The sequence below is a fragment of the Microchirus variegatus genome (assembly GCF_963457635.1).
Source record: "Microchirus variegatus genome assembly, chromosome: 16".
NCBI lineage: Eukaryota > Metazoa > Chordata > Actinopteri > Pleuronectiformes > Soleidae > Microchirus > Microchirus variegatus.
Genome location: NC_139817.1, coordinates 11,581,532 through 11,599,963, shown reverse-complemented (window position 1 = coordinate 11,599,963; position 18,432 = coordinate 11,581,532). Strand labels below are relative to the sequence as shown.

The 18,432-nt window shown below is 40.4% G+C and overlaps 1 protein-coding gene across 1 annotated transcript; it reads left to right on the top strand.

Moving 5' to 3' along the window:
* The first annotated feature begins 310 nt into the window (after positions 1–310).
* On the top strand, positions 311–16,549 carry coro1cb (coronin, actin binding protein, 1Cb). The gene is made up of 11 exons (XM_083903080.1): positions 311–2,256; positions 7,892–8,091; positions 9,672–9,794; positions 10,878–11,007; positions 11,235–11,416; positions 11,527–11,646; positions 13,209–13,313; positions 13,411–13,556; positions 14,307–14,364; positions 14,459–14,704; positions 15,788–16,549. Exons 1-11 carry the CDS (start codon positions 318–320, stop codon positions 15,905–15,907), a joined length of 3,369 nt encoding a protein of 1,122 aa, XP_083759206.1. The 5' UTR covers positions 311–317; the 3' UTR covers positions 15,908–16,549.
* Positions 16,550–18,432: the final 1,883 nt, after the last annotated feature.

The following is an 18,432-nucleotide window of genomic DNA, read 5'->3' as shown; positions in this document are numbered from 1 at the left end:
AGGACGATGATGATGGCAGTTTCGGTAGGATTAGCAGGATCAGTATCAGTGGCTCGCCGGCTGGGCATACAGGGGAGCACACAGTCGATCCTGCACGTACAGACAACCAAACTGGGCAACCAATCAGGCCACTGTGTCAGCCAGAGCACCCTCTCGACACCACAGGCACACGGGTGGGTGGAGACAGGGAGAGTCTGAGTGCCACTCCAACTGTCGAGGATTCAAAAACTGTCCTGCGCCGTAACGAGACCAGACAAACTTCAAACAAAGACCAAGGCTCTGAGAGCAAGGCTGCAGTCTTTACTCGGACTACAGCTATGGAATATGGAATGAAATCCGAAACTGGCTGCAGCAAGATTGGTCCTGACATTAAAAGCAGAGGTCTGTCGGGGTCATTTGATCCCCGTAATGAAGAGGACTTTGTGGTGCTGGAGAGGGATGAAACCTGGACACCTTTTGATCGAGAAAGTAATCGTTCAGGTAACGTGACGACAAGGAAGAATCTTCAATCATCTGCTAAAGGAAGAGTTGAAGAAGACACATCTGCTCACTACCTTCCAAAACCTTCCAGGAATACTCCTCCGGAAAAGGTGTACGAAAGTAAAAGCAGACGATTATCTGACACGCTTTTGGTGATGCCGGACACTGAGGAAACATGTGCTGGGAGTTCTACCACCGCATGTCTGCAGAGCGAAAGGGGGCAACATTTGGCAGAAGTGACAGGCAGCAGGTGTCGGCTAAAAAGAGCTGCCCACACTGAGGCAACTGGGAGAGGAAAGGCAGAGAGGGAACAAGTCATGAAAGACCAAAGCGAGGGGCAAGTTGCTACTCACCAATCGAAGCAAAACAACGGCACTGGTGGTTTGGAAAGCATGCGTGATACAGGAGGTCGTTTTGTTACACGGGAAGAGGATTTAGGATTTACTGTACAAAATGTTGATCAGTCCTATCAAAACAGATTTGCTGGTGCTGTCTCGAAGAGGGCTAAAGCAGGTATTATGAGTTCAAGTGGTAAGAAAGATGATGGCAAAGCCTTTGACTCTCGTACCACAAAAGCCAACCCCCCTAGATCTGAGAGAACACAAGCCCAAGACAATCCTGCATTTTCAATGGGACAACGCAGATCGATCCCTGATGTTCCGTCACCAGGCAACGAACCAGGCTGTGATGGAAAGATGCAGAAAGTGATCTCAAAGAGGGAGAGTGAACATGTCCGCTACTCTGCCGTCATCACCCCTCCGCCTCAAACTCATCTGTTGTCTAAGGAAGACACAACTGTGACAACACAACTCGATACAAGTACGGCCAATTCACAGACAGTCCCTGAAGCTGCGCCTATTTGTGATTCAAAGGACGAGTCTATGCCAAAAGAGAAGCTCAAAGTTAAAGGTCCACCTCCACCTGTCCCCAAAAAACCCAAAAACCCATTTATAAAGCTCAAAACTGCACAATTATTGTCTACTGATGTTCAACGAAGAGGAAAAGCTCACCGCTCTGAGGAGAAGGTCAAGAGGAGGCACACTTTCCACTTTAACAAAGACCTTACTTGCAGCACAGCAACGAATCAGGACATGTGCGTGCTGTGGGACGACAGAGGCCCTTACGTCCTTCCAGCCAACACACGCCGGCTCTCTGCCGACATCGGCCCATGTCAACGTCTTTCGCTTGGACACATGGACGAACAGTACGGAGACATGATTGACTATGACTTCTGCCAACGCATGGCGACTCTGTCTCCGGATGAAGAAACGCAAGACCTTGATATGTTGCAGAGAAGGATATTCTTCGAGAGGCGATCCAGATATAAATGTTCTCCTCCATCTGTTGCAAAAAAGGCACACAATCCGTGTGCATCCACAGAGGCTCTGCACATACCAGAGGTCGGCCCGGACCTAGAAATCCAAAGACCAAAACCTGCTTGTTTAAGGAAAAGAGAAATCTGCCCTGAGCCCCCGACTGAGATCATCAGCAACAACAGCCGTGCTAACTATGTTAAATGTAAAGATCTAACTGACCGCAGAACTGACAGAGACTCAGGCAGCGAGGTGGATTCTTACAAGCCCGTGTCAAAACTGATCAAGGAAACGAATCAAATGCAGAGACTCCAGGGTCGGGTCAAATCTGAAGTGGTTAAACCTGAGGTTCGAGTGGCAGAGCAGGGTCCAAGTGTGAAGGTGTCCCAGATGAAGACCGCCTTCGATGTCCCAAAGAGGTCCAAAGAGAGACAAGCAGAGGTCCAACCATCTCCAAAGAAAGGTTAGGACGCGCGCAACAACACATTTTTCAGAAAGATATTCTGGGTTCACAGCTGCTACAGGTATTGTTCTGGTTCAGTTTCCTCACTCTCGAGCTCAGAAAAACTATACATATGTATTTAAATTGTCTCAATCCAACAGTTCAGAGTGTTCCGTGATATCTCCTCTCTATTAATTGAAGTTGCACATGATGCTGAGTACAGTTGAAGCCAATAAAAACCTCAGAATATGTTTTAATTATTTTAGATGGTGTAAAAAAAAAAGGCCTTAGATGACTGAGTACCCACAGTTCTTATCACTCTTCTTTGATGACTCTTCCGCCTATCAGTCGAGAGATGTTAAAAATGCGACGTCACAGATGAAAGGAGCATGACATCACGCATCTGTTGCTTCAAGGAACGTTTTGAATTGTCCACCTGTCCATGTGTCAACCCGTTAATCGCATAACTGCCCAATGGGTCACGCGACTTACCAAGCGTGTGCAGTGTGGTACAAATATAGCGATAGATATACCGCTAAACGAGCCGCTTCTGCATGCTCAAAGACAGTGACGCTGAGTCGTGATTGTGAAAATGAGACTACACTAGTTTTATGTAATTATAGGTATGGATTTAATTACATTAAGTATTCATCAATTAAAAGAAATTCAGCGGCTCTGCCAGCGACAGAACTCAGTTGTGGGATCTCAGTTACGTAACATACGACATCTGAATACTTTTGAAAATCTAATATTTTCTAGTCTTGTTTAGCAAGTAATTTAATTTACAAAAGGATTTCCCCAGACAACATTTTCACATGGCTGAATATGACTTAAATTGTGCAGATTTCTTCGTTCCCGCTACATCACCCACGTATTTATTAACATCTTAAACAAAATGTTAGCATTCGTTCAGAATCAGAACTACATTACAATCACAGTACATAGTAATAACTGTGTGTTGACTCTTATTACCTTAACCGTGTTGTATCACCCAAGTGCAAACCAATTCAACCTCCAACTCAAATTTACTATTCCTGAACACACTGAAATGTCCTCCTGCAGTGGTCTGCTGACATGTGAACTAAATAGCTGTCATGATGACCCATTCATCATGAGCGGCGTCAAGAGACAGAAATATGTTTGAGACAAAACGATAGTGGATAGAGACAATAACTAATCATTAATCTACCACCAAATGAAGCGCCAACAAAACAAGACACCCTTTTGTGATATTTGATAAACCGAGCAACTGATGCATGCACAGAAAATGACAAAAACATTAATTGATTGTGCAAATAATTGTTAATTACAGTCATATATCACAGTGTTTTTGTTTGAATTGGACAGGATGGTTTAGACGGAAAGGGAGTAAACACTGAACACAAGATGTAAAGCTGAACAATACAAATATTGCCACTACTTAAGAACACATAGGGGTAAACTCAAGTTTCCCTGCAGACCCATCCCCAATTGGGAGGATGAAATGTGACTGCGGAACTGCGCATGTGCAGTAGTCGGTCGTCACAGAATCCTTTTGAATGTTAAAACGATGAGAATAGACGATTCTTAATCTTTTGCAGGTGAAGATCGGACTGGAGATGCTCTGATCTCCCCCTGAAATACCACTAGATCCAAACTGTGACTCCACTGACCGCACCTTTGCAAGAAACGCAGTATAACAGGAATAATAAGAGCAAAGCGGCTGAGCTTTTTTTGTGTGTGTGTGTGTGTGTGATTGTGTTTGTGTGTGTGTGAGAGAGGAGACAAGGGATACCAGAGCAACGTCCTGCAGGATAAGGGCGCGCCTAAACTACCACATTCATGTGTTGTGATTGATTACCCCGTGCTCACGAAAATCTTGCATAGATTTAGGAGGTAAGACACTCTGAAATAGTCTTTCAGCGTTGTGCATTTTCCATGTGCTGCGTGGGTCCGCGGATGTGCAGCATCCGTTTTGCCCGCTGGATGGGCTTGAGAGTGGGAGCAGCAGCCTCACAAACCCTGGGTGGACATGTCTGCACTTGCGTCAGCTGGCGGTGCTCCACCGCGGCTAACGCTTAGCAGCTAGGCTAACTAGCATAGCTGAACTGGGGGTCCAAAACACACTTGCCGGCTAGTGTGGAAGAATTGAGCACGTTTTGTTTAAATTGGCACATATATAAAAGGCAGTAACTCGCCAACAAATAGGAACTAGTTTGGTGTATTTGGGGAAAATGTCCATAAAACAACACTCGCCTCGACCGTGTCTGCGGTGTCGGCGGATGGGAAGTGGGACCAGCCCCCGGTACAGCTGCGAGCTGACGGCTGGGGCAGCGCGGCATAACACGGTCTTTTATCATGCATCATCCGTCCCTTTTTAATACTATACGTAAATGTAATTACCATTCCACAGTTTAATTAACTTTTCCCCCCTCAATAAAACTTCATGTTTTGTGGCGTTTATTAGTGCAAAATCACATTTGGGGCGTTCTCACAAAGAAAAAAAATAAATCTGCATACGCGGTTCAGCCCCTTATTTCGGTAACTGAAGCTTCCACGCTTCGTTGTTGAAATAACTTCTGATATAGTGTAATATATTATAACGTTGAGTTCTTATTATCACGTTAATAATGTATTATGGAGCGGTTTTGTCTCAATGGGGGTGGAGGAGGAGGAGGAGGGGGACGTGGCAAGCTTTGTGCTAACAGCAGCTAGCAACCATTGTTTAACGGTGACACCGTGCAGCTGTTTGCACCGCCGTTGATTCAGAGCAGACGGTGTAGCTCATTAACATGTACACAACATGTACAACATGCAGGTGTTATAACGAGGAGGCCGACGTGAGGTGACGGTGTTCGGTGTATGTTGGTGGTGTTGTTGTGCACCAATGTAGTCGCATTGTCCTGACAGTCATTGGAACAACAAGAGGAGGAGGAGGGTGTAGGGGGGTGCAGTCCAGGGGTGGGAATCGCCAGAGTCCACTCTACGATATTATCGCGATATTTAAGTCACAATACGATATTGTCACGATGTTGCCAAGTTACTTGTTTGTGGACAAAATTAGACATTTGAGAAATCGTACTTTACAGGTTTGGTAAACACAGATCAAACCCTTTCTGGCATTTTATGGACCAAACAAGTACTCCTTACTCAGTATATCGCAATATCGTGATAATATCGTATTGTGGTGTCTCCTGCAATTCCCACTTTGGATGTATAGAATAGAATAGATCGACTTTATTAATCCCAAACTGGGAAATTATAGTGTAGCAGCAGCAAGACACATAATATAATGCATTATTATTATTATTATTATAATATACATAGAATATAAATAGAATTGAATAAAATAAATATGTGCAAATAGAATGAAATGAAAGTGTATGTCCATAACATAAGGCTGAGGAGTGTAATGCATAATAAATATGTAGTTAACTGTGAACTGTAAAAACTCCAAACGGTTAAGGGCATAAAAAAACATGTTTGTTTTTTTTAAAACAACAAAATATCCATACAGCGGCGGTTCTATTGTAGGGCTGAACAATTAATCGAATTTTAATCAAAATTGCAATATAGCCTACTGCAATTTTCAAATCGCAGGAGGCGCAATATTTGTTAAAGCCAACATATGTGTCAAAATATAATTTTAGATGAATAATTTGATATATACACATCATATTCTTCAGACTTTATATTTGTTTCTCACAGATATGCACAAATATCACACAGTAAATCATTTTAAATATGTTTTTCGAATGAAAATGAGGATCATGATGTCAAGATTTCCATTCCCTCTGATATCGCAATTCCTGTTTAAATAATCGCATTTATTGAAAACTTTCAGCCCTATTCTATAGGCAAAATGACTCTGCTGATAATCAGAGGTCACGGGAGGTTAACAGGTCTGAGATGATGTAAAGGCAACAGAAACACTAATTATAAACAAAATATGCAGGAGACCATATCTGAACTCAACAGCCTGGCAAACCTTGAAACAGATGGGCTACAAATCTGCAGCAACCTCTCGGTGCGAGTTTGTCATTATGGACCGAAAAACTGACAAGAATGTTTCCAGCACCTTCTGGAATCCATGGTGTGAAAAAACGAGGTAGTTCTGGAGGCGAAAAAGGAGAACTAGCGAGGAGGATAAAGCGGTCATGTAAGATACTCAGTCCTGCTGAGGCCTGGATGCTGATAAGGTGCAGAAGCAGTTGTTGTAATGTATGGCGTCGTTTAAACCAGCACGGGTGAAAGCAGCTCATGTTCTCGGGTTTATGTTCGGAGTGAGAGGAGCTTCTCTTGAATGCAGCGTTAATACCAGCGGAGGGAACATGCTGTTCTCATCCTCCTGTGCTGTCCAGGCATCATGCTCTTGCTCTATCACAAGAGCACAGTCCCCATTGTAGTGATTCGGGATATGTTTACTGACATTTCAGTATTTAATCCATAGAAGAGTGCTGTTAGTAAAATAATCCAGCATCTGCATGTAAAAACTGACTGGTATTTTGATGAGTTAAGACTGCCCTAAGGTGTCAGTGATAGCAGTCAGAGACATAGTCTAGTGTTGTGCAGTAGTGATTAGGGCTCTAACGCTTATTGTGATACAACATAGGAATAAAAAGTGGATATTGCACGGATAAAAAATGCATGCATGGACTGTAAAAAATATAAAAATAAGAAAAGGCATTTTAGCTTTTAGACTCATGTTTTGGCTGAGAATTATATGAATATTATTTTGTGATGACAGAGCTGTGTGTAACTATAGAAAACCCCCGTATAACAGCACAGCATGAGGCTTCAGAATGGCACCTTAATTATCGTCCCACAGCTCTATATTTCCTACATAATTACTCTGAAAAGCGTGTCACGGAAATGATATATTTCACTTATCAATGACTGAGTTTGTTTGTTTCTTCTTATTGCAACAGTAGGAGTTCAGAAGAGTCAGGTTGTTTGGAGAATTTCATTGAGAACCACGCTGCGATCGTTCAATGTGTTTCACAAGTCGGGAGCGTTTCCTACAACCTCAGAGCAGCAACTGACCATCTGTCGCGTCGCGCTTTTGTAGCCTGCAAATGCTACGGTTCGCGTGAGGCCGTTTGTCAGAAAAGGTCAGGTGTTATTCAAGATTCTGATGATGTCATCGCTACTTTTCAGAAATCAATGGCCAGATATCTACAGTGGGTTAGGTGTGGGGTTTCTCAGGAAGTGGCCTATTTTTGTTGTCCTATCCTATTGTATGTCCTCAAGGCAAAACCTTGAATAAGTTGCGTCGACGGAATTATTTGATTTGAATCACACATTAACACTGAAATAAAATCTGAGGCTGCTGATTCCGCTGAGAAACTTGCACACACAGTTGGAGACACAGCTGAAGAAATAACACAGCGTTTGTGTTGTTTTCCAGCAGGTAGAGCTGGTTTGTTTCCTTTTGTATGAACAGGAACAAACTGAGTCACAGCCAATAAATGCAATCTCACATCAGACAGACTGACTGAGCTGGCCGTCAGCCAGATCTACCTCTCAAGGTTTCCCCTGTGTACACCGTGGTGACAGCAGGGCGCTCACTTCCAGGTTTAATCGTATTTTTAACAGCCCTTTTTCCAGAAAGATGTACTTTTTTGTGAGGGCTCTCGTGCCTAACTCTTATTTCTCGCGTCTCTTTATCCCTCTGCAGATATGTCGCGGCGAGTTGTGCGACAGAGCAAGTTCCGTCACGTCTTTGGCCAGACGGTGAGGAACGACCAGTGCTACGATGACATCCGTGTCTCCAGGGTCACATGGGACAGCTCCTTCTGTGCCGTCAACCCCAAGTTTGTTGCCATCATCATCGAGGCGAGCGGGGGAGGAGCCTTCTTCGTCCTGCCTCTACAAAAGGTGAGACGCTCGGCTTAAGCAGATCGTATCGCGTCAACGATTCGTTTCAGTTCAGTGACGTCATCAATAAGAATCTGATCTCCTGATCTGAAGCCTTGACGTCCGTGATTTAACAATGTAACCTGCAACCACTCGACGATACCAGCTATTCTGATCGTTTTAGCTTCTTAAATGTGAATATTTTGTTGTTTCTTTGCTCCACACAACAAAGAAATCATTAAAACTGAATAATTTTGGTTTGTGGACAAAACAAGACATTCAAGAACATCGTCATTTCCAGGTTTGACAAACACTGATCAACGTTTTTTAGCATTTTCTGACATTTTAATCGACAGATTGATCGATTATGAAAATAATATTAGTTGCAGCTCTAATACCAGCTGTGTTTTCCACTTAATGGGAACAAAATTGACATCACGTTCTCACCAAGAACATGTTATCTGTCATTGAAAATCAAGTAAGAAAGTACGCTTATTGACACAGTCACCCCCTGGTGGCAATTCACTATATTTTTACTTCCTAGTTGGCCTCACTGAGCAAACCAGAACACTACGTCCCCTTTTTATACACATTTTATGATTGCGTCTGCAGTTTTCTGGCTCCACTAGTGCTGATGTGTTCTTGGGCAAGACCACACAACCCCACGCTGCTGCTGCTGTCGTCATGACTAGAAAAGCGCTATATAAATCCGGACCATTTATTATTTAAACGTGTCTTCACAAACGACAATGTAATCATTTTCCAAAACAAAATGAATGCCTCTGCAGTTTATCTTCAGCTTTCCTGCAACCGGAAAATCAACAAGGCTTTAAGGCTGTAATCGATCATGAGCTGAAAATCCTCCACGTGCATCGATACGCCTTTTAGAAACAATACATTTCAACACCTCTATCTCTGCTGCTTCCTCTCATTTACAAGAGATTGTTTTAAAGGATTTTTTTTCAGCCCTATACAGGAGAACTGTTACAAACAGTGTTGCACAAAGTATTCAAATAATTCCAAACCTGTTCTGTTGACATGCAGACGGTTTGAAATCTGGCCCTAAAGAGCTGGTATTTTGAAAGTTATTTGCTCCCACTTCCTCTGTGTTTTAGATCTATATTTATATTGCTTATTTTTGACATTGTTTCTGTGTTCTATTGGTTTTACGTCCCGTTTTTATTGTTTTATATACTGCTTTTAGTTTACATTGTTTCATATCCTGTCTGTTTTATGTATTTATGCGATGTACAGCACTTTGAATGTGCTATAGAAATGAATTTGGATTTGAACTGGGTTGGATTATGTTCCTCGAGGCTCATATCTGCAGCAGGAACGATAAATCAGTGAGTAAATCTGATCCATTTTAACGTGTATCCTGTTACTGTTCACACAGAGGGGGTTTGCTTTTCTGTCGTTATATCGTGGGCCACTGGGTTAAATCATTTTTATGCGTGACTGTAGAGAATCTGCTCTAAGTTTGGGGACAGATCATCGCTATAAACGTTGTTTACTATTTTCTACTACTTTTATAGTCATCGTTTTTGCTGCATGTCGTCATAAATGTCTCCGTAACAACCCCGTCCTTCTCTGTCTCGCAGACCGGACGTATAGACAAGGTCTACCCGACAGTGTGTGGTCACACCGGCCCGGTGTTGGACATCGAGTGGTGTCCCCACAACGACCTTGTCATCGCGAGCGGCTCCGAGGACTGTGCGGTCATGGTGAGGTCACTGGTTATCTCTGAAGCGTCACATGACCTTTAAGTTGTTTGAAGTATTTTTTATTTTTTAAACAGAGGGCCACTTTATTCTGTTTCATAATTTGTTCTCTTAGAAAAAAACATTATAATTATTTAAAATGGATTCCCAGCTAATAGTGATAGTTTAAATACAAAGAATCTCAAAACCTTTTAAAACAAACGGTAAGAAAAAATATGTTACATATTTATAACCCTGAGATAAGCCTTGTTTTTGCTTATATTCTGTATTATATGTTGTGATTTTTTCTGAGGGTTATTATATTAGTTTTTGTTTTATATGGTGTCGAATAAGTTAAAGAGACTCGTCAAAATCTGTTTACTTCAAATTATGACAATACCTAGAGCTTTTATTTAGTCCCCTCAATCAATTTTCCTGCAATTGTTTAACACAGTGTATAATAGGGCTGAACGGGTTTTGAATAAATCTCTAATTGCGATTGTTTTTACTTAAATATTCTCTTTTTCATTACAACATTTGTTTTTATTATTATTAATTCTTTCTATTATTATATTATTTTTATTATTATTATTATTTTATTATATGATTATTTCTCATTTTAATAATTACAGTTATAAGAGACATATCATCTTTATACATACATACACATAAATAATAATAATAATAATAATATGGGTTCAGTACTTTGCATTCCTTCATACATTTTTTTAAAAAGTCTCTTTCTCGCGCTGTCCCTTTAATTTTACCTTAAATAAAAACTGAACAAACCTCAAACATACCCTTCTTATATAACCAATTTCTTCAAGTGATGATGAGTAATGATAGTAACAGTAGTGAAAAAATAAATAAGAACAATATCCATCAGATCAAATCAGGTCTCCGTGTCTTGAACCCATTTCAACCACATCCTCTTTGTGTTTGATTAACATGTTTTAAAGGATTACTGTGTGATATTAGGGCATATCTGTGATAAACACAATATGACGTTTATAGGTCAGTTGCAGTTGGCCGTATTGCGACTTTGATCAAATTCTGGCGAGTTGTTCAGCCCTAGTGTCAAACACTGTTGTGTTTGTGTTGGTTCAGGTGTGGCAGATCCCTGAGGACGGGCTGGAGACTCCACTTTCAGAGCCTGTGGTCGTATTAGAGGGCCACTCCAAGAGGGTCGGCATCGTGTCTTGGCATCCCACCGCTCGCAACGTTCTCCTCAGTGCAGGTAACGTAGTGTGTCAATACTCCTCCCTGTTCATGTGCTCCGGTCTGCCATTTTGTCCAGTGCCCAAGAGTTGAACTCCAAATCTGACTGACTATCTCAGGGTCTGCCTTCTGTCGCGCTGCTTTGTGTGATGTAAAGTGCCCGAAATAAACTTGGACACAACACAGAGGTGTGTGTGTGTGTGTGTGTGTGCAGTCAGGCTCATGGTGTGTGTGTGTCCATTTTAGGGTGCGACAACCAGATCATCATCTGGAATGTGGGCACGGGCGAGGCCATGATCAACCTGGAGGACATGCACCCTGACGTCATCTTCAGTGTCAGCTGGAACCGCAACGGCAGCCTGCTCTGCACCGCCTGCAAGGACAAGAAGGTCCGCGTCATCGACCCTCGGAAGAAGAAGATTGAGACGGTGAGTCGACGGGGCGGAATAACCATTCCCAGAATCACCCGCCGAGCACAGGCTTCGCGGCGGCTGTCCAATCTGACAGGTGTTTTTTTTTTTTTTTTGTCTATTTTCAGGAGAAGGACAAAGCCCACGAGGGAGCTCGCCCAATGAGAGCAATCTTTTTAGTAGACGACAACATCTTCACCACTGGATTCAGCCGCATGAGTGAGCGCCAGCTGGCCCTGTGGAGAAGTGTATGTTCCTGTGTTTTTTTTTGTTTTTTTTTAATCTCACACATGTTTATATTCGTCACAGAGATGCTGCCATGTCATTTCCAGAGATTGGCTCGGAACACACAGATGTGTTGTGGAGCAGAATTTATTTTACTTAAGATTTGTTAATATTTAAATATGTAAAAATGAGGTCTATCTTTTATATTTTTTTTGAGTAGTGTCCATACGTCGGCCAAAACTTTTAACGGTAACACTTTAGATTATGGAACATATATTCACCTTTAACTAGGTGCTTACTAACATATATAATTAACATACTAGCCCATTATTAGTAATCATTAAGCACGTTTTAACACCTTATTCTACATAACTTTATTCTACTTCTATTACAACATGAATTAAGGTTTTCCTACATCTATATATCTATTGGAAATGGCTGGATATCCTGTTCAAAATAGTTTTTTCGGTGTGACAGAAATAGCTGTAAGAATAATCAGAAAATGTTATAATATGCACATTTGCTCTTAAAATTGGGTCAAAATGGTTTGGCGACCGTTAAAAGGTGGTTCTTGGTCAGGTAAACATGGATTCCAAATATAGAACCTTTATAGAAACTATAAAAATGAACATATAGACGCAGATCAGCTACAACACTGAAACTAGTTTTGTGTTTATCCATTCATTTCTTTCTCGTGACTGTAGCTGTACCATCTCAGCTCCAACAGAGGGCGCTAAATACAAAGAACGAAAACATCCTATTAGAATTGCCAGTGAAATTCCATGACAGACATACACTACCATTCAAAAGTTTGGGGTCACCTATATACAATTTTCTTGTGTTATCCATTAAAAGTCACACTTTTATTCATTAAAAGAGTGAAAAGAAGTGAATAGAAAATATAGTCTAGACCAGGGGTCACCAACCTTTTTGAGATGAGAGCTACCTTAAGGGTAAAAAATAATATGGAGGGCTACCACATTAACTTTTTTTTGTTTGTTTACCATTTAAATGATTAATATTATGCATTCAACTGCATACACATTCATTCCAGTGCTTACTCCTAACGATTATCAGTTTTTATAAACAATATCAAAGATATTTTACTGAGCCATCATATGGATACATGCAAGTGAGGTGAAGTGAAGTGAGCCCGCGGGCACCGTATTGGCTGCCCGCGGGCTACCAGGTGCCCGCGGGCACCACGTTGGTGACCCCTGGTCTAGACATTGACAAGATTAGAAATAATGATTTTTATTCAAATTAATAATTTTGCCCTTTCGTCAAAAGACCAGCAAAACTGTTTTCAGCTGTGCTAACATAATTGCACAAGGGTTTTCAAGGGTTTTCTAATCATCCAATAGCCTTCAAACGTGATTAGAAAACACAATGTACCATTAAAACACTGGAAATGGGCCTATTTACATCTATGTACATATTCCATTAAAAACCAGACGTTTGCAGCTAGAATAGTCGTTTACCACATTAACAATGTATAGAGTGTATTTCTGATTCATTTAATGTTATATTCATTGAAAATTCATTTTAAAAACTGTTCCATGACTCTGACTGTTTCTGTTTCCAGGACAACATGGATGAGCCCATATGTGTTCAGGAGATGGACAGCAGTAACGGAGTTCTGCTGCCCTTTTACGACCCCGACACCAGCATAGTTTACCTGTGTGGAAAGGTAGGCGATATTTCTAAATGTTTTTATTTTGCTGATTCTCATATAAATTGGATGCATAAAGTGACTCTGTGGTGTCTGTGGCTGCGCGCGTCCTCAGGGCGACAGCAGCATCCGGTACTTTGAGATCACGGACGAGGCGCCGTACGTTCACTACCTCAACACCTTCTCCACCAAGGAGCCGCAGAGGGGCATGGGATACATGCCCAAAAGAGGCCTGGATGTCAACAAATGTGAGATAGCGAGGTAATGCAGACGTTATTTATTTATTTATGGATAATACTTTAGTTCGGTTTGCATGAGCCGCTGTGGATTCTGCAGCTAATCATTCTACACATTTATCACACATTCACTTTGGTATCATAGGTTTTTAAAATGCAGGGATGTGCATATCTTGGAGTTTTAGTTTCAAAGGCTTATTATTGTGTTATCGGTGTTGTTGCAGAATCATTTTCCCATAATAGCCTATGAAATTAAAGGCTTTCAGCCATAGAACTAGAAGAGAAAATATGAACACAGACAAACACTACAAAATTGTTCCAGTATACATTTTTAAAATGTTTTAATAGATTATATTTTCATCTACATATATATTTTTTAAACCTTTATTTATCCTGGCCAAAATCCAATCCAATCCAACTTTATTTATAAAGCACTATAAAGCACACAAATGTATGACCTAATAGACCTAAGAACAAACAATAAAACATACAATAAAATACTGTAGAAAATATAAAAACAACACAAATAAACAGGTCATACAGTAAAAATATATATATAAGATAAAAACCAGCGTCTCATACGGCACAGTTTTGCATGAATATAAAATAAGCTATTAAAACACGGAGCAAGGACGATGCCAGTAAAACACTATTTCATATAAGCATTACAACTATAATATTGGCATTGTTTACATTTGAATAATAGACTGAAGTGATGTTTATCCTTAAAGTTGGAGTGTATATAATATAATAATAACTGTTGTTTTCTCATTAGGTTTTACAAATTACACGAGAGAAAATGTGAGCCGATCATCATGACAGTCCCGCGTAAGGTGAGTGCGTTTTTATCAAGTCAGAAACAAATGAATGTGATCATTTATATCCTGTCCTCATGACATTTCCCTGTGTCTTCCCCGCTTGCTCCAGTCGGACCTGTTCCAGGACGACCTGTATCCGGACACGGACGGACCCGACCCCTCCCTGGAGGCGGAGGACTGGTTCGCGGGCAAAAACGGCCGCCCCATCCTCATCTCGCTCAAAGACGGCTACGTCTCCACGAAGAACCGTGACCTGAAAGTGGTCAAGTCCAACGTCCTGGAGACCAAAACGGCCCCGAAGGCCGAGCACGTCTCGCCTGTCATGAAGCGCGTCGTCGCTCCACAGCCCTCAGTGGTCAGTGATGAATTTTGACTCTTTTTTTTTTTTTTTTTCATGACATTTGTATTTTTTTTTTTTTGCTGACATTAAGTCTTTTTCCCTATTCACAGTAATTATTATGGTTGGAACAATTCATGAGGATCAGCACATACTTTGGTGTTTGGGTCACAATTCACTGGAGCAGTAAAGGAAAATGTGTTAAAAGCCACATGACTTCGCTGCATGTAGCTGAAGTTGCCAGTGTTAATAAAAAATATGTATGGTCAACAATCTTCAGGAAATACACTAAACACTTAGAAATAAGGGTTCGAAAAGGGTCCTTCTACAAGGGCTGAGGTTCTACCTGGAACTATTTGCTTCTGGAAAAACAAGGGTTTTTCAAGGGTTCTTGGTAACACTTATGGTTCCTGTAAGAACCATTTTGATCCAGAGAACTCTTTAAAACCCCTTTCCTGAATAAAGGGTTTTAAAAGGGTTCCAGGTGGAACCTTTATTTAAGGTTCTACTTGGAGCCACAAATGCTTCTCCAATGAGAACAAGCCGAAGAACCTTATGTGGTTCTACTTAGCACTTTTATTTACCGTACAAAAGTTTGTGGGTTTTCATTAAAAGTCACACTTTTATTCATCAAAAGAGTTGCAAAATGAATAGGAATATAGTCAAGACATTGACAAGATTAGAAATAATGATTTTTATTCAAAATAATAATTTTGCCCTTTCGTCAAAGAACCAGCAAAACTGTTTTCAGCTGTGCTAACATAATTGCACAAGGGTTTTCAAGGGTTTTCTAATCATCCAATAGCCTTCTAACGTGATTAGCAAACACAATGTACCATTAGAACACTGGAAATGGGCCTCTATACACCTATGTACATATTCCATTAAAAACCAGACCTTTGCAGCTAGAATAGTCGTTTCCCACATTAACAATGTATAGAGTGTATTTTTGATTCATTTAATGTTATATTCATTGAAAAAAAAAATAAGTCCTTCAAAAATAAGGACATTTCTAAGTGACCCCAAACTTTTGAACGGTAGTGTCTTTAGTTTAACTAAAAGGTGGAAAGTTAACATTCTTTCCCTTGTTTTCTTGCCCAGAAAATTGAAGATAAACTGGAAGAGGTACTCCGAGAGTTCAAGTCACTCAGGGATCGCGTCATCCTCCAAGACCGTCGGATCGCCAGACTGGAAGAGCAGGTCGCCAAGGTCGCCATGTAAGAACCCAGATTACCGCTCGTTGTTTTCGGAGAGAGAGAGAGAGAATCGACTTGACAGTGTCTGCCACGGCCAAATTCTCAAGATTGGGCTCCATTTTCGGCTTCGGCGTCGTCACCCCACGACGAGTCCAGGCCTACATTCCAAGACAAACTTTTTAATTTTCCTCATCAAGCCTCCTCCAGGTTCCACACTCTTGCTCAGACACACACACACACATGGAAAAAGAAAACTCTTGCAGCTCGTGTATGAAGAAAAGACATTTTTTTGTTGTTGTTGTTGAAAGAAACGTCTTAAATTCTTTCTCTTTGTTTGTTTTTAAGTCGTGGTCAAACATTCTCGCGTGAAGTTTGTACTTAACTACTCAGACAACAACAACGTTATGTAGCATCAGTATTTCTCATCGCTCTCCTTTGTGTTGCCAAATATGAGTCATGTGCGTGCGTTTCATGCACTGCTTTTACATTTATCTTCTCTCCTGTTGTACATTCCAGTCACAACCAGGTAGAATGAATTATTAAAGCTGGATTTGTTTTATTGTTTGTTTGTTTTTTTGTTTTTTTTTTAAATAGGAGCTGTTGAACTTTTCCCTCCCTCCAGTTTGCTCATTGATAACCATCCGATTTATCATTTGGTTCCTGTTCTTCTGGGATTTAAATTCAACATTGGGTTTTAAAATGGGGGTGGGAGGGGCGGGGGTTTGCATCTCTATGGTGTAAATGTTGTGCAAATGTAGTGGTGCCTCTGTGTCACTGTTTAGGCTCAAACTAGGAACTAGTTTGCCTTCTCCAGTGCATATTTGTTGTTGGGAAGGGACCACTCACCCCGGCTTGTGTTTCACTGGACCCATGACAAACAGTTCTGTGCACATAATAAAAGATTTTACACATGGAAACCACAGATTTCTTATTGTTTTTTGGTTTGCTTTTATGTCAGCTGACGTTCTCTTCGGCCACCAGAGAATTGAAGATATCAGCCAGTAAATGTAGGTCAAGCATTCAACTTTTGTTCTTTGTCGAGCTGCAACTAACGACTATTTTCGTTATCGGTTAATTATTTTCACGATGAATCATTTGGTCCATCAAATGTCGTAAAATGTTTAAAAAAAAACATTGATCAGTGTTTGTCAAACCTGGAAATGACGATGTTCTTGAATGTCTTTGTTATGTGGAGCAAAGAAACAAAGAAAATATTCACATTTAAGAAGTTAAAACAATCAGAAATCTTGTTTCCACCATGAAAAAAAGCTTCAAACGGATTAATCGATTATCAAAATAGTTGACGATTAATTTAGTAATCGATTCATCTATTAATTGCCTCAGCTCTAGTTCTATGTGACTGTATTTGTAAATTAGGTACCTGTCCAAAATCATCAGTCCACTATTACTCTGGATTAATCTGCTTTTGTAATAGAATGTGACGTATTTCAAAGCAGTATTTGATGTCAGGGTTGAAATCCTCCGGAAATATTACATCATAGATGTAAAAGTGACTCAGTTGACGCGGGGGGCACCAAGTGTCTTGTTTGCTCAGTAGTAGTAGTTACCCTACTACTACTGAGCAAACAAGACACTTGGTGCCCCCCGCAAAAAGAGTCATCAAAATAATCACATTTATGATGATATTACACATAGTTTCAAAATAAAAGCGTTTGCTTTGCTATGGAACGACACACAGATCACAATGTAAACACATTTATGATGCAAAATTAATCTGTACATTAAAAAATCATACAGAATTAAAGCATTATAAGTTGATATTAAGTATCTGGCCGTGTTAAATTGATTATATATATATATATATATATATATATATAAAGGTTTGAATAATCACTGAACTAAAGCATACCCGCAATCCAAAGCCTGTAAAACTCCTCACTTATTCATACCCTTTCTTGCCTGACGGGGGCGCTAAAGCTGCCGTCCTAAAGGTCAAATGGAAAAGTAGGTAATTCCCTCCTCACGTTTTCTGAATTAATGAATGTATTTATTTTTGGCATGGATTTAAAACATTACATATTTAGCACTGAAGCTGTTGCTAATGAATACCTACATTTCCCAGAATACCTTGGGACAATTCTGTAAGATGGCTGCTGCTGCTGCTGCAGATTATATGACACAGCTGCCATTTCATAGAGGTGTGAAGTCAACTGTGCGAGCATGTTGTTTGAGTCAGGTTTAAATACTTTTAATATATATACTTTTAGTATGTTGTGTAATTATCTTAAAATTATCTCTTATTCTCTTACTTTCTCATTTTGTTGTCGTTTAAGTCGTTTTAATCTGAAACACGGCTTCTTAATTTCCTTTACCTTATAAACTGCCAGAATTGTCAAAGTCACTTTTAGAACAGGTTTTTCTTTCCACACCATGACAACTTTACAAACACCTTACAAACACAATAATCTCAGTGGGTTTTTGCGTTGGATTTTTTTTTTCATAACCACATTTTTTGACTCATCTGAACAGGAAATGACTGGTTGGGATTTTCAGACGAGATACATTATCATTTCCTCTCATGGTACGACA

Bases quoted from the DNA above. Each gene is read 5' to 3' on its own strand.
- coro1cb (XM_083903080.1), top strand. From the start codon at position 318: ATGGAATATGGAATGAAATCCGAAACTGGCTGCAGCAAGATTGGTCCT. The intron at 9,795-10,877 runs GTGAGGTCACTG...GTGTTGGTTCAG, and splicing joins CCGAGGACTGTGCGGTCATG to GTGTGGCAGATCCCTGAGGA. The intron at 11,417-11,526 runs GTGAGTCGACGG...GTCTATTTTCAG, and splicing joins GGAAGAAGAAGATTGAGACG to GAGAAGGACAAAGCCCACGA.